This window comes from Haliotis asinina, chromosome 1 (genome assembly GCF_037392515.1).
Source record: "Haliotis asinina isolate JCU_RB_2024 chromosome 1, JCU_Hal_asi_v2, whole genome shotgun sequence".
Lineage (NCBI taxonomy): Eukaryota > Metazoa > Mollusca > Gastropoda > Lepetellida > Haliotidae > Haliotis > Haliotis asinina.
Window position 1 is genome coordinate 88542635 of NC_090280.1, and position 13588 is coordinate 88556222.

Genomic DNA, 13588 nt, shown 5'->3' on the forward strand with positions numbered 1-13588 from the left:
CGCCTCGGGTGAGTCGGAATGTATCTCGAGTACCCCTGGACTTCATGTGGAATGTGCTTCAGATGTATCGGAATGTTTTGACTGAAGTTGGAATACGGCTCGATTGTACCTCGAATACACCCTGAAAACAGCCAGAACGTCCAGAATGCTCTTCAAATGACCCCTGACGTCGTCAGAACGCCGCTGACTCGCAAAAAACCTGTCCCCCTGTCACTGAAATGGCTGATGGTATTTGGGAATCTCATTCTCAAAAGCTTGAAAAAATGTTTAATTTTGGCATTCCCTTGCGAATGCGGTTCGAGGTATGGAAATATTTTTTCCTGGCTGGTTCGCCTTGATTCCGTAAATTCGACAAAAAGCGAAAAGGGGTCCTTAATACAATCATCCGTCATAAGAAATTCTTAATGAGCACAAAACGTTGGCAAAAAGGATCTGCTGTGAACACGTTTCCAAGCAATGTCGGGAACACCCCAATAAACATGGCAATGAACATCTATGTAAACACTGTTGTGAACATCATTGTAAACATCACCATGAACGCTATTGTAAACACTGCCGTAAACAGCACGATGAACATCAATGTATATACCAATGTAAACAATGACGTTAACACCAATGTAAACAATGCCGTAAACATCAATGCAAACAGACGTGACTATCTCTGTGAACATCAGGAGAACATTTACGTAAACACTGAAGTGAACATTGATGTAAACATAAATGTGAACATAAATGTAGCACTAATGTAAACACAGCAATGAGCAAAGATGTGAACATCACTAAAGAACTGTCGGAAATAGAAAAAATGCTTTCTTTCACATTAATCTCTTCAATTTATGTAGTTGAAATGTGAAAGTGCGAAATATCTGTTACCTTAAGTTCGGTCCAACAACAGTCTTTGTGGCAAGGAGATAGGTCACGTAAAAAAGGACTTAACTGGGGAGAGAACAGTGCAGAAATGTAGGCACTGCGGTTAACGTCCAAAGCAGCTTACTTGGAACAGACCATGGCCTTATGCAAATTAGTGCGCGATGATATTGTATTATAAAAGGCACTTTTTAAATGCCCATTTTGTTATTAGGCTTAGCTTCATTATAAACTATAGCTGACGTAAAAAATAATAACTTTCATGCTGAAACTATTAATAATGTAGCTACCATGGAGGTTAATTGTCACAATAAAAAGAAACAGGTAGGGGAAAGCGGGGGTGGGGTGAGTGGGAGTTGGACCAGGACAGGTGTCGCAGACGATGGTTTGGGTCTGGCTGAGGGATAGAGATATCCGCTAAGATATGAAAATCCTTTAGGGGATCAAACTAGGGAAGTACACTGCATTTTATAACAAATTACAAATAATATCCTGTCATGTCGATCTTCGGGTGGCCATGCCACCTAGAATAGATTTTGAGACACGTACTAGGATGTTTTTTTCTATGGTTACCAGATATCATACACTTTCACGAATCCCAACGTAGACTTTATAAAAGAAAGACACGTACAGATGTTAAACAACAGATGAGACATATTCAACACACATGAAAAAGGACAAACCATGTGTGAGATGACCCCTAGTGCCTTCATGCCAGGAGTCCGTCGTCGTTCTTGGTTGAGCGAATCTAACTGCCATCTACAATCTGATCTATCGTTTTCATCAGCTAAAGGGTTGGTGTCAATGTTTTGCTCGCTTTTACGAGCGAACGTGCTTTTCTGGATATCCTCTTACGCATCCCACTGAACGCCTAGTTAGGCCGAAGCTTATTTTGCAGTTGTGTAAACACTTTATTTCTGATAACGACAGTACTTTATGAACAAAATACTACAATGGACATAGCTTTCGACTCTATAATGAACATTCTTTTACAATGAACAACGTAATGAATGATGCTGTAAACAACAGTTTGACCATCATGATGAAGAACGGCGTGAATATCACTGTGAACACCACTTCGAACATCATGGTGAATACTGTGGTGAAACACCGCTATGTACACCGCGATGAACACCTGTCGTGAACATCACTTTCAAAACAATTATGAACATTAGGACGAAGAATACCATGAACATCACTGTGAACACCGCTATAAACATTGCGATGAACACTATCGTGCACACACACATTTTCAGTTCCAAGCGGCGACAAATACATATCCCAGCACGGAAACTCCAAGAACAGCAAGCGCACTGAGATTCACAGAAACTCCGGACCCCAACGCACCGGGACACTTCCAGGGTTTGAACTCATGAATAGCGGTCAGATTCGTTGGGTTCTTCATCCACTGAACCAACTGATGCATCGTGACGATGTACACGTCGTTCAAATCCAGAAGGGACAAAATAAACCTATCCAAAGCCGAGTAATGATAATCGGTATTCAACCACCCTGGCTTCATGTTAACAATAAACGGAATCTTTTTACTCCTGTAGAAGTTATAAAAGTTCCTCCACAAAAGCTGAAAAGCGTCCGATTCTGTTTCCGGTTTAACGATACACCCACCTACTGTCATGCAAGGGTATTTCAGCTTGTGGTCCAGTAGCGCTATAACGGGGATCTCCCATAACGTATAGTTGCTGCTGGGGCAGGGCTTCGTCTCACATGGCAACGGCCACCCATGTTGTAGAGTTCCAGGCCAAGATATATCGTCCTCAAGAGACCGCCTCTGAACGTACAGACTCGAGTCGTACTCAAACCCACTCTGTTGTAGTATCTTGAACTGTATATCGCCCGTGGGTTGAATATGAGGACTTCTCCATCCTCGAATCTCTTTGAGAGGGATTCCCGCCTTTTCTGATAACTGTTGTCTGTTTTTGATAATTTCACCCAGCAGCTCCTCTCTATTTGCTTCCCTCCAGAAAGAGATGGGTAGCTTACCCGTCACGCTGTTCCCAGCTATCTCCAGACCGTGTCGGTAGAGTTCACGTACCATGCTGTGGTTGGTATACCTGTTCTTCGTGAAAAGGGTCGCTCGGATGGGACACGAATTGGGATTTCTGTAAATTTTCGAAAAGAAATGTTTGTAATACACGTAGCTTGCCTTGTTCACAGATCCGTCAAACGCAAACACAACTATTTGTGGAATGTCCTCAGCCGCGAAGCGATTTGGTGGAGCAGACGAATTCAGACAGAAACACTGAGGCAGACGACAGTTTGAATCTTGAACACATTGTTCGGTACTAGACTGAGAACCGTGGCACAACGCTGCAAATATCCACAACAGGCTTGTTTTGTAGAAACTATCCCGAAACTTCGAAAACATTTTCACATGAAGAAGTGAAATTGTTTTCAAACACTCTCGTGGGTTATTCACAGTATACCCACGGCTGTAAAATCCATGCGTAAGACGTTCAACCGTCTGGGCGGTTTGTATTTATTGCTACCGGTGCATTCGGAGATATGTTCCTGTGACATGACTATAAGGGCGTTATTGATGTCATGAAGTAATGCCCTAGGCTTGGTTCGTGTTCATCGGATCATCCTGTACTGAGGTACATAGTAGTCCCATGTAGGCAATTAATAAATCTGCTTGCTGCTTTACGTTCATCACGATAAATTGTACAAGGGACCGACCGGTCATCGGAAGTCGTAGATGTATTTAGTTTCTCACAGGTTCATCCTTTATTTGACTTTTAACATGGTGTTATGTTTCAATCAGCTGTGCAGATGGATAGATGTAGAGTCAAAGTGTTGTCATGTTGGGTAGATTGACAGAGCCCCGGAGCGTTGTCAGTGTGAGGGACACTCTGGGACAGATATTGTAGAGTGGATTTGTTGCGGATATCTTGAGTATGTCAGAGTTTTCAATGTGGCATTATCTTGACTATAAGTATATCTACTGATTGTATCTTTCCTTCATTTGTGTTCGTGAAAACGATACACGTTGCACTATCTGTTTGTAATTCAGTTATGTAAGGTAAAGATCACGAAACATATATCATTCTGTTTCTCACTATCACATCACATTCATCGTCATCATCATCATCATCATCATCATCAGTTCAGTTCCCATATACACAATATAACGCATACTGTATGTCCCCATGGTCCTTAGTACGGTGATCAACCTTCAGTTGCAGGAATAGCCTGTTTGTATTTTGTATTGGTTTTTGCAGTAATGGATTTTGTTACATTTGGAACCAAAACTGCGATATTCTTGCATTTTACTGTCCGTTGACGACAGATTTACACTGTATATATTTATTGTGGTTTAATTTCTAGATGGTTCTCGTCACGGTATGGCTGAAGTATTGCCGATGTGACGTTAAATATTTACCCACTCACTCACATCATATTCGGTATTTTCAGCAGCAATATCATCCTCAACATCATCGCCACCATCAACATCATCCATCATATCGCATCATCTTCACCATCATCATTCATCATGGTGATGTCACATCTATATTTCCCCGTGGATTTGAGGAGGCTGATTGTCCACTTAAGATGAACATGCAGAGATGTCCCACACGCAATACGCCACTCGTCACACCAACCAACCATCTCTGACATCCCACGACATGAACCCTTCCTCTCCCACAATACTCATTAATCTTACCCCACGGCCAATCCTCTGTAGTAATTACACAAAGCCTATCTATTCGCTACAATCACTCGAAGGATGACATACACAATGTCACGGTAGGCTGTCACAAAGGTTAACAAGGGCATTTCCACATATACAGAGAGAGAGAGAGAGAGAGGGAGGGGGGGGCGAGAGGGGGAGACAGACAGACTGACAGAGGGAGAGACACACGCAGGGAAACAACTAACGGGGTCCTCCCCGTGATAGACAAGAGAGAAAATGGGGAAGGGTGGGGGTGGGGGAGAGAGACGGAAACACAGAGAGGAACAACCAACGGGGTCCGCCTTGGTAGAGACAGAGGTCACTCAGAGTTGCTTAGATGTAACAGTAAAGAATATGTAAACGACCTCAGTTAAACACTGAGCGACCTGAAGCGAACAACCAGATATTTCTGTATTGCAACAAAGACAGGCCCCGGGGGCAATCTATGTCCTCATATATAAAGAGGAACGCCCATGTACTCGCCACGTTTACATTCATCACGTTTCATGTGCGTTTCATTGTGGTGGTCCCAGCGTGGTATTGCTTAAATGTTTCCAAAAGCGGTGTAAAACTACATTAGCTCACTCACTATGTGTGTTTTAGTCATAATAATATTTCTTGGAGCTACATGTTCATCCAAACTCAGCATAAGGTCTGTGGGAGAAATAAGCTTCCGTTTATTACAAATATAATAATGCATTGCGATCACATCAAAATTATAATTGCTGGTATCATTAGAGTAAATATATTTAGTAAAAAGAGAGGGGCAGCCAGGTGTGCGAGAAAGGATGGAGATAAATGTGTCCACACTTGTCTCCGTGCTTCTCGTACACCTGGCTGTTCCTCGCTTTGCACCTTGCTTACACTAACAAATTAAACAATGAACTATGTCAATATTTTGATGATAGTTTGTTAAACAACGTTCTTAATTTTTAGAGGACATAAATTCTGCACAAAACTGACAGAGTTAGTATCTTGAAATTTCAAGAAAAAATACACAAACAAATGACCCTAAAAGGTATGAGACGTCACCAGTCCCCAGACATCGTCGGCCGAAAAATAGACAAGGGAGTAGTCGCTTCAAACTAAAATATAAGTTTAGGGCCCCAACTAACGCATGACTTTATTTATCAAATCTGTCACTCATCATAATGCCTGTAACCACTTATTACAATTCAAATGGCCATATATTATCAATACATTTGTGTCACTGAGGATGCGAACGATGTTAACATGCAAATATATCCCACTGCAGTAGTTTGATGCAGATAGTGTTGTGTCACTGAGGATACAAAAGGTACAGCATATGTTAACGTAATAAATATGAGCATTTATATCCCAGTAGTTTGATATAGATAGTGTTGTGCCATTGAGGATTCGACATATAGAGTGGGTGTTAACATGTTAAACATGAGAATATATTCCAGTAGTTTGGTGCAGACAGTGTTGAGAATACAGAGGATGTGTTAAACATGTGTATTTATATACCAGTAGTTGAATATAGATAGTGTTGTGTCATTGAGGATACAAAAGATACAGCGGGTGTTAACATGCTAAAAATGAGTATTTATATGCCAGTAGTTTGATACAGATAGTGTTGTGTCAGTAAGAATACAAAAGATGTGTTAAACATGTGTATTTATATGCCAGTAGTTGGATATAGATAGTATTGTCTCATTGAGGATACAAAAGACACAGCGGATGTTAACATGCTAAAAATGAGTATTTATATGCCAGTAGTTTGATACAGATAGTGTTGTGTCAGTAAGAATACAAAAGATGTGTTAAACATGTGTATTTATATGCCAGTAGTTGGATATAGATAGTATTGTCTCATTGAGGATACAAAAGACACAGCGGATGTTAACATGCTAAAAATGAGTATTTATATTCCAGTAGTTGGATATAGATAGTGTCATTGAGGGTACAAAAGTACAATGGGTGGTAACATTTGTATATACATCCCAGTATGTAAGGCGAATTGGTCCACTAACACTGTTAGTAAATCAGCAACGAACTTTAATGGGGTCAAGCGCTCTGTGCCATGCGAAAAAACATCACGCATTACTTCAGACTTTAACAAATTCACATGACACTATTGTTGTGTTCTAAGTGAAAATGGCATATAGGTAAAAAGAAATCTAGTTGCTTAAGAAAATTTAAACCATAAACCATTTTGCGTTGAGTAATATTCAACCATGAATGGGCCAGCTCTTCACAAACACAAACCTACAATGAATGGCAATAGTTGTTCCATTAAAAACATATCTGTCAGTAAATCGGATTAATTCTTATCCAGATAACACCCTAATGTGTAATGTGTGCAGAATCATAGCTAAACATGTTGCACTTCACACTTTGTTTTCTTCTACCAAAATACCTTAGTTGTAAAACCATGAATGATTACTGCAATGCTCGTATCTGTTGCAGATTACATGCTTGTGGAATATACCCAAGAACTTCAGGCAACCAACGTAAGGCCTGGGTTCAGAGACCGGCATCTGTATTGTAGATGCAGGTTGTCATGCTGATGATGAAGTCCTATCTACCGTCTGTAGTCGTTAAAGGATCCTGTCACGTTGTGGCCTGATATCAGTTCTCCTCTTACATGTGCAGTGCCGGGATAACACAAATTCATCATGACCCACATAGGTCTGTCAAAATCTACATCTGTAACAGCGGTGTACACTGTGTAATCAGCGGCATTGATGACTGACAGTTTATTGTTTGCTCCATTCAGTAATAAACACAGTCGTAGGTCATAAGACTGGCCGGCTCTGTTCTTGGTGAGTGGGATGTCGCTGAGGATGGTGTTATTGTAGGCAACCCAAAGACACAGCTGCTGCTTGTGTTTGTCGCATGCAACAAACCGTACGCTCAGCCCAGTGCGTTGATTGAAAGGAGTGTCCACAGGGGTGGGGGTGAGAGCAGTTTCTAGCATCATACACTTCTCTGGTACATTTTCTTTCACAGTGAACTCAAGGTTTAGTTGATAGATGCACTGTTGACCGGGGTTCTTTCGGACCATCAGAGGTCTGGAAGCCAGAACTGATGGCATTTCTTGTATCTGGCATCCTGTATCAGGAGAAGGGGTAGTTGGTGGAGTGTTGGTGACTACCTGCCCAGATACGCTTATACCACGCCAAGCTGTTCCTGGGTCCCATTCAAGCATTGGGCCTGTGTAAAGAATACCATTCATAACTAATTCAAACCATTAATTCAAATCAATTCCATTGCAGTGAACGAAGATGTATTGATATTATAGACGAAGAAAAAAAACAAATATGGAGATCAAACAGATGTAATTAAATGATTCAAACAACGAACTTACTTCCACGAAAATAAACTGGGTCAATTTATTGTTATAAATATCACACTCGAGTGATGTATTGACAAATGTGACACAGAAACCCATTTGACGCCTCACCAGGGACACGATGCCCTCATCCAGAACTACTCACAAGTTATCTCCCCTTTACACAACTTCAGGTCCATCTCCATCGCTGAAAAAAACGTAAGACATGTAATATCTCCACAGTATCATATATACTTTACGGCACTGGTACCACAGCCCCCACATAGCCTTTTCGAACCAGATGGCTTTGCAAAACAAATTATAATCACTTCTGCGGTGCACTGGCGCAGGAGAAAATGGCCCGAGAGTGGAGAGAATTATCTTGGGAAAATTAGCGGACTGATTCCTGTTTGTGTCATGCAACATGCACGTTCAAATTTGTACTGGATGTCTGGCGCCCAACACTAAGGGATAAAAATGGACTGGCCGTCAGTATGTTGTGACTCAGCGAATCATCTATTCACATTCGGCAAGCAATCAACAGCTGTTACGTTTTCCATCTAGCAAGATATAAGCACAGCCCACATGCCAGTGACACTTATCGTCACTCGTTCATAACTTTCAATATCTATTTGCTTAAACTATGAAACTGTCGCATGGATAAGTTGGTGGGAATGGTTGCATCACCTTTGTATCACGAAAATTGGGAGTCAAAGGTCTTTAAAATCTTCAAATACTTCTTTGTGGACCTGACTGTGGGATATTTGCTGTCAAGGTCTATTTATACTATTAAAGGTGATGGTACAGTAAGAAATGGAACACGCATACTTGTTAACACTGACGAAACTAAATGGTGATCATGTGCATGGATGCTCACTCACTCACCCAACCACCCAACCAGCCACGCAGGCAACCAACCAACCAACACTCATACCAATCGAACACACAGTTTCCGTGCAGGTACTTTTCAAAGGTACTATAAGCCCCATAGTCCCTAGAATGGTGACTTTCAGCTGCTAGTGATCTCGTTTTATTATATTCTGTTGTTTCGAAAGGTTTTTCATAATTTAATTGCATTTATGATGAACTTGTAATTTGTCATGATATTGTTGAACTATTGCCGATGTGACTAGATACATTAATTCACTCACCCACTCACTAAAACAGCCATCCACTCAAACCACTCACCCAACCACGCATTCATCCAAATACCAAACCACTCACTAAAACACCCATCCACTCTTACGAGCCTCCCTAACCACTCACGATTACATTTTACCTACAACTGCAAGTGGCTGATGAGATGGTGTAAATCAAACTAGGGTCCATGCATGTATCAAAGGTACTGTATATCCCCATGGTCCCTAGTATGGTGACCTACCTTCAGCTGCTGGTGATCTATAGCCCTTTTTGATGCTTGTTTAATTTTACAGTTACACTACTAGCTTTAATTCTGTATCTGTGATATTCTAGTGATTCTAGGCATTATTTGTGAATTTTTAATTTGTCAAAATATGACTGAAATATTGCCGTTGAGACTACAACTCACTCACTCACTCACCAACCCAATCTAAGTACCTATCCTAACCAACCACTCACTAACTCACCCATCCTAACCGCCAGCCCCAACTTTCCACTCTAAGCACTCATTCACTCACTCATCCACCCACCCAAAAACCCCCAAACACATCCACTCACTCATTCACCCTAACCACCAGCTCTAAACACCCACACTAAACCCCCACTCACAGTATGCTGTGACACCATCATAATCATATGAGCAAGTGATGAAGTGATTTTCTATTACTTACCTGCCGGACACTCTGCTGGTTCCAGTACGATGGCATTGTATGCTTCAGAATCTGGAAGAGTGTTCGGTCTGTCTGTTGGGGAGAACGTGACTGACCTGATCATTCCAACTGCTTTGATACTGTCACGAAGATGATGTATGTTTGCCTCGACAAAGTTCACACCAGCCCTGACAAGGAATGCATTTTCCTTCTCCAACATTGTGCTCAAAGAGGCAGCTGAAGAAGCCGTCACCTGAAGATCCTCTATCATGTCAGCTTTACTTCTCATTTGTTTTGCGTATTCAATGGAAAGTTTTATTCTTGCCTGCAAATCTCTCTTTGATTCCAGTGCATCCTCTGTCAGCTTAAGATTCTGAGCAGATTTACGTTCCACATCTGACAACAGGACCGACCTCCGTTGCTTCAGTTCATTGATCAGATTGTCAAAAGTTTTGTTGATATCATCTGTGGCAACCCTCTTGGACATTTCGATGTTCTCTAGATTCTGCATTAATTTTGCCTCTGTTTTGTCCAGTGTCTCTGGCTTGACATACATCTTTGCGAAAATGTCTTCTGTGGATTTGGACAGTTCTTGGTGTGCCTCATCCACAGACGCAACCTTATGTCCCTTCCCTTTATCGTGATCTACGACAGTGCATGACACACAGACGACCTTGGAACAAGTGTGGCAGTAGAACTGTAGAGGCTGCTGGTGTTGACTACACTGATGTCGACGACGGAAACTCTGCACAGGTCGCCCCTTCATCTCATCAAAGGTAACTATTGTGTGTGTCTTTGTTGTTACGTTCCTCTTGTGGGCGGTCAGGCAGACTGAACAGAGAAATACCCCACAGTTGTCACACTGGGCTTGAGCTGTTTCCTTGTCAGGACAGTCTGTACATGGAAGACGAAGACCTTTCTGGATCTTGAGGTAGTCCAGAGTCTTCAGGATGACCGTCTCTTTGGGCAGGGATGTCACTCCACCAGGGAGGTTATGCTGATGTCGACATATGGGGCAGGATATAGTTGTATTGCCTCCACTGTAGGTTTCCAGACAGGGCTGGCATATGGACTGGACACAGCATGGCATACGACGAGGAATTCGTGTAGAGTCGTCAAAGTGTTCTGTGCATATTGGACACTCTGTCAGAAGGTCCTTGATCGCCGCCACTGAGATAAGGTCCGACATGTTTGTCTGGCAAATGACATAATGATCTTTGTTATGAGGCAGCGTTCCTTGTTCCTTGCCATTTATACTGAACCGCAAAAAGACCCCGTCACTACAAATTTTGCCAGGTATGTTTCATCTTAATTTTAATTATTTTTTTTCACTTTTTATATGTTAGCTGGACCTGTTTCGTAGCCGGTGGTCAAGGAATTTTGCTTCCATAATCTGCATTTGATACAAAAAAACATGTCGTCAAAACGCAAGTACTAAAGTAGTGCGACATGCAATGATTATCAAGGGAAGAGAGGGATCAAACTTTAGGAAGACTAAATGCTGGTCAGACTGCAAGACTTGTTGCAAATCATATTTCTGTTCATGTTCGAACAATATACCGCCTGCAGCAACTTGTCCAGGCCAATGGAAGCACAGCCGACCGTCCTTGCAGTGGAAGACCGCCTGCGACAACGCTGAGGCAGAATCGGCAGATTGTCTACCATACCCACACCTGCAAAATCGTTTTGCTAGGGCTATGGAAACTGCACGGACAGCCACTGGCAATCACCAGAGAGCAGTCAGCGCCGGCGAAGGCGTTGGGGGCAGAGAAACGTCAGATGTCGCAGGCTTTACTGGAGTCCGACCCTCACTGTTCGACATCGTTGTGCTCGTCTCCAGTGGGCTACACATCATCGGAATTAATGTCACCGAGAGTAGCGAACTGTGGTCAACTCCGGCGAAAGTCGATATTGTGTCTCGATGGCTGAGTCAGAGTGTGGCGAGGAAGCGGGGAGTTTTTTGCCAATGATTTTGTCCTAAAAAGAGAATAGTGATGAGGTCCGAGCATAATGGTATGGGATGCTACTGCTCTGAATCACAAACTATGGTGTTCCAGAAAATTGGTTCTGGTAGAGGAAATGGTGTAAGATCTGCTCGCTACACAGATCAAGCACTTAGACACTTCGTCGAGCCACATTTTGGTCGTCATACAAACGACATCTTCCATCAAGACAATGCGCGTGCCCATACCGCCAGAGCAACTAGACACCTTCTCCGTCAACACGGCATACAAACTGTTCCTTGGCCTGCCCTCAGCCCAGACTTCAACCCGATAGAAAACTTGTGGGACGAGATTCAAAGGAGGTTCAATGACCAAGGCCGACAATTGCAGCTGAACTCTCTCCGGCGTATCATTAAGTCTGGGCTTAAGTCCCTATGGCCTGCATCAACCGTCTCATCTACTCTACGTACAGACGATGCAACGTTGTTGTCAACGTTCAAGGAGACCATATACGTTCTTGACATTCGGATCGCACTGTCGCGCCACCTGTCGTCATTTTGACTTGTAATTGTCTTGATTGTATTGATGATCAAACATGTCAATATTGAAATCTTTCCGATACTTATGTTACTTACATGTATTTTAATTAAACTGATTACCAATTTAAAAAAGAGTGATTTTTTTGCAGTTCAGTGTACATTGTACTGTTTATATGTGGTAAGGGGCAGTGGTGAGCTCTATGTTTAGAGCTATGCTATATTTGGACGGAGGTTTGGAATGCACTACAACCCTCATCTGATGCAGAGAACATAACAGAACGGCCAGGTAGCATTTGTGTGGGTATATAAGGTGATGCCTTGCATCTCATATTACATATTAAACTACAAGATAGTTCAAGAAGATCATATCTTAACATGGATATTCAAACACTTGACCATTGTTGCAGTGAGTAAAATATTACTATAACAGACCTTACTGCTTTCATTACTGATTTTGTATTACACGGCCTCTGTAATACCTTTGTAGTGATTTGCATTAATTTGTAAGCTTTGTTTATTTTAGAATGCACTTGTCACACTTGCTGGTTGCTGTTTCTTTTTGTTTAAATAACTACAATGAACCTTCATATGTCAAACAATCTTTGACAGAAGACTAGGGTGACCTGTACGTTCTACCTGCTGGTAGTCACGCAATATTCAGAAGAAAAAATTAAAGTACCACTCATACAGAAAATCTGCAGTAAACCAGATCAAAAGACAGCTTACGGAAACAAAGAGAAGTGAAAGAAGCAAAACTGATCTTGAACAACCCATCCTTGTTGAATCAGGTAACTTACAAGATCGTTGGAATGTTGTCGTGTGCAGTGTTAGACACCAAACAAACCAAGGCGACCTATGTCATTCAGCTGTCGGTAGCAGCCAGGAAGTAACCAGAAATTGACACCAACCTGTAAACATAAAATCGGAAACAGCCAAAACGTTGTTTGATTCCTAATGAAATTATATTATCAACATCAGATGCTTCTTACCTTTCGGGAACTACAGTAGAGCTGGATATAAGTTGGGTGTTTACATACACGTATACATGCACAACCCGTCCTACACCATCTGCACATGCGCAGCAGCTAGTTTCATTTTGAGGATAATGGTATGAATAACTGAAATAGATGTGCAGTTTTACAGCAACGGATATGTAGGTCAGCTGCAAACAGTGCATTTGCATCACGCCATGCGGCTTGTGACAAATACAACCTTTATCACAATAGTGCAGCCAGAAAATCTGTGGGGTGAACTGTGCAACCCGCCCCTTGTCACCTCACTTCTCATAGAGCTTCTCAAAGACCTGTAAAAGCTGAAAAAAGCTCATGAGAATTCATACTGCGAGCGTGTAACAGAGACTAAGGGGTTCGTGGCTTTGGGGAAAAGGGGCGGGATAGGGGTGTGACGCTAATCATGATCTTTGTGGAGAAACATGTACAATGTAAATGCATAATAACTAAGAA

At 42.0% G+C, this 13588-nt stretch overlaps 2 protein-coding genes across 5 annotated transcripts; both read right to left on the reverse strand.

The window, feature by feature from the left end:
• Nucleotides 1-884: 884 nt before the first annotated feature.
• LOC137283963 (chitin deacetylase 8-like) lies at nt 885-3337 on the reverse strand. The gene has a single exon (XM_067815635.1). It carries the CDS (start codon nt 3251-3253, stop codon nt 2120-2122), a length of 1134 nt encoding a protein of 377 aa, XP_067671736.1. The 5' UTR covers nt 3254-3337; the 3' UTR covers nt 885-2119.
• A 1876-nt stretch (nt 3338-5213) lies between these two features.
• On the reverse strand, nt 5214-13196 carry LOC137254862 (E3 ubiquitin-protein ligase TRIM45-like). Of its 4 annotated transcripts, none has more exons than XM_067792557.1 (5): nt 13115-13196; nt 12923-13033; nt 9665-11036; nt 8020-8061; nt 5214-7735 (listed from the first exon to the last, which is right to left on the reverse strand). In XM_067792557.1, exons 3-5 carry the CDS (start codon nt 10830-10832, stop codon nt 7104-7106), a joined length of 1842 nt encoding a protein of 613 aa, XP_067648658.1. In that variant the 5' UTR covers nt 10833-11036; nt 12923-13033; nt 13115-13196; the 3' UTR covers nt 5214-7103. The 4 variants fall into 4 exon arrangements, with proteins under 4 accessions (XP_067648658.1, XP_067648660.1, XP_067648659.1 ...); XM_067792558.1 differs by having other exon boundaries at nt 7025-7735; nt 9665-10838; XM_067792559.1 differs by lacking the exon at nt 12923-13033 and having other exon boundaries at nt 9665-10838; nt 13115-13151.
• Between the last annotated feature and the right edge of the window lie 392 nt (nt 13197-13588).

Coding starts and splice junctions, on each gene's coding strand:
- LOC137283963 (XM_067815635.1), bottom strand. CDS start 3,253: ATGTTTTCGAAGTTTCGGGATAGTTTCTACAAAACAAGCCTGTTGTGG.
- LOC137254862 (XM_067792557.1), bottom strand. CDS start 10,832: ATGTCGGACCTTATCTCAGTGGCGGCGATCAAGGACCTTCTGACAGAG. Junction 8,062..9,664: donor ACCAGCAGAGTGTCCGGCAG/GTAAGTAATAGA, acceptor CGTTTTTTTCAG/CGATGGAGATGGACCTGAAG. Junction 7,736..8,019: donor GTGTAAAGGGGAGATAACTT/GTGAGTAGTTCT, acceptor TTCTTTACACAG/GCCCAATGCTTGAATGGGAC.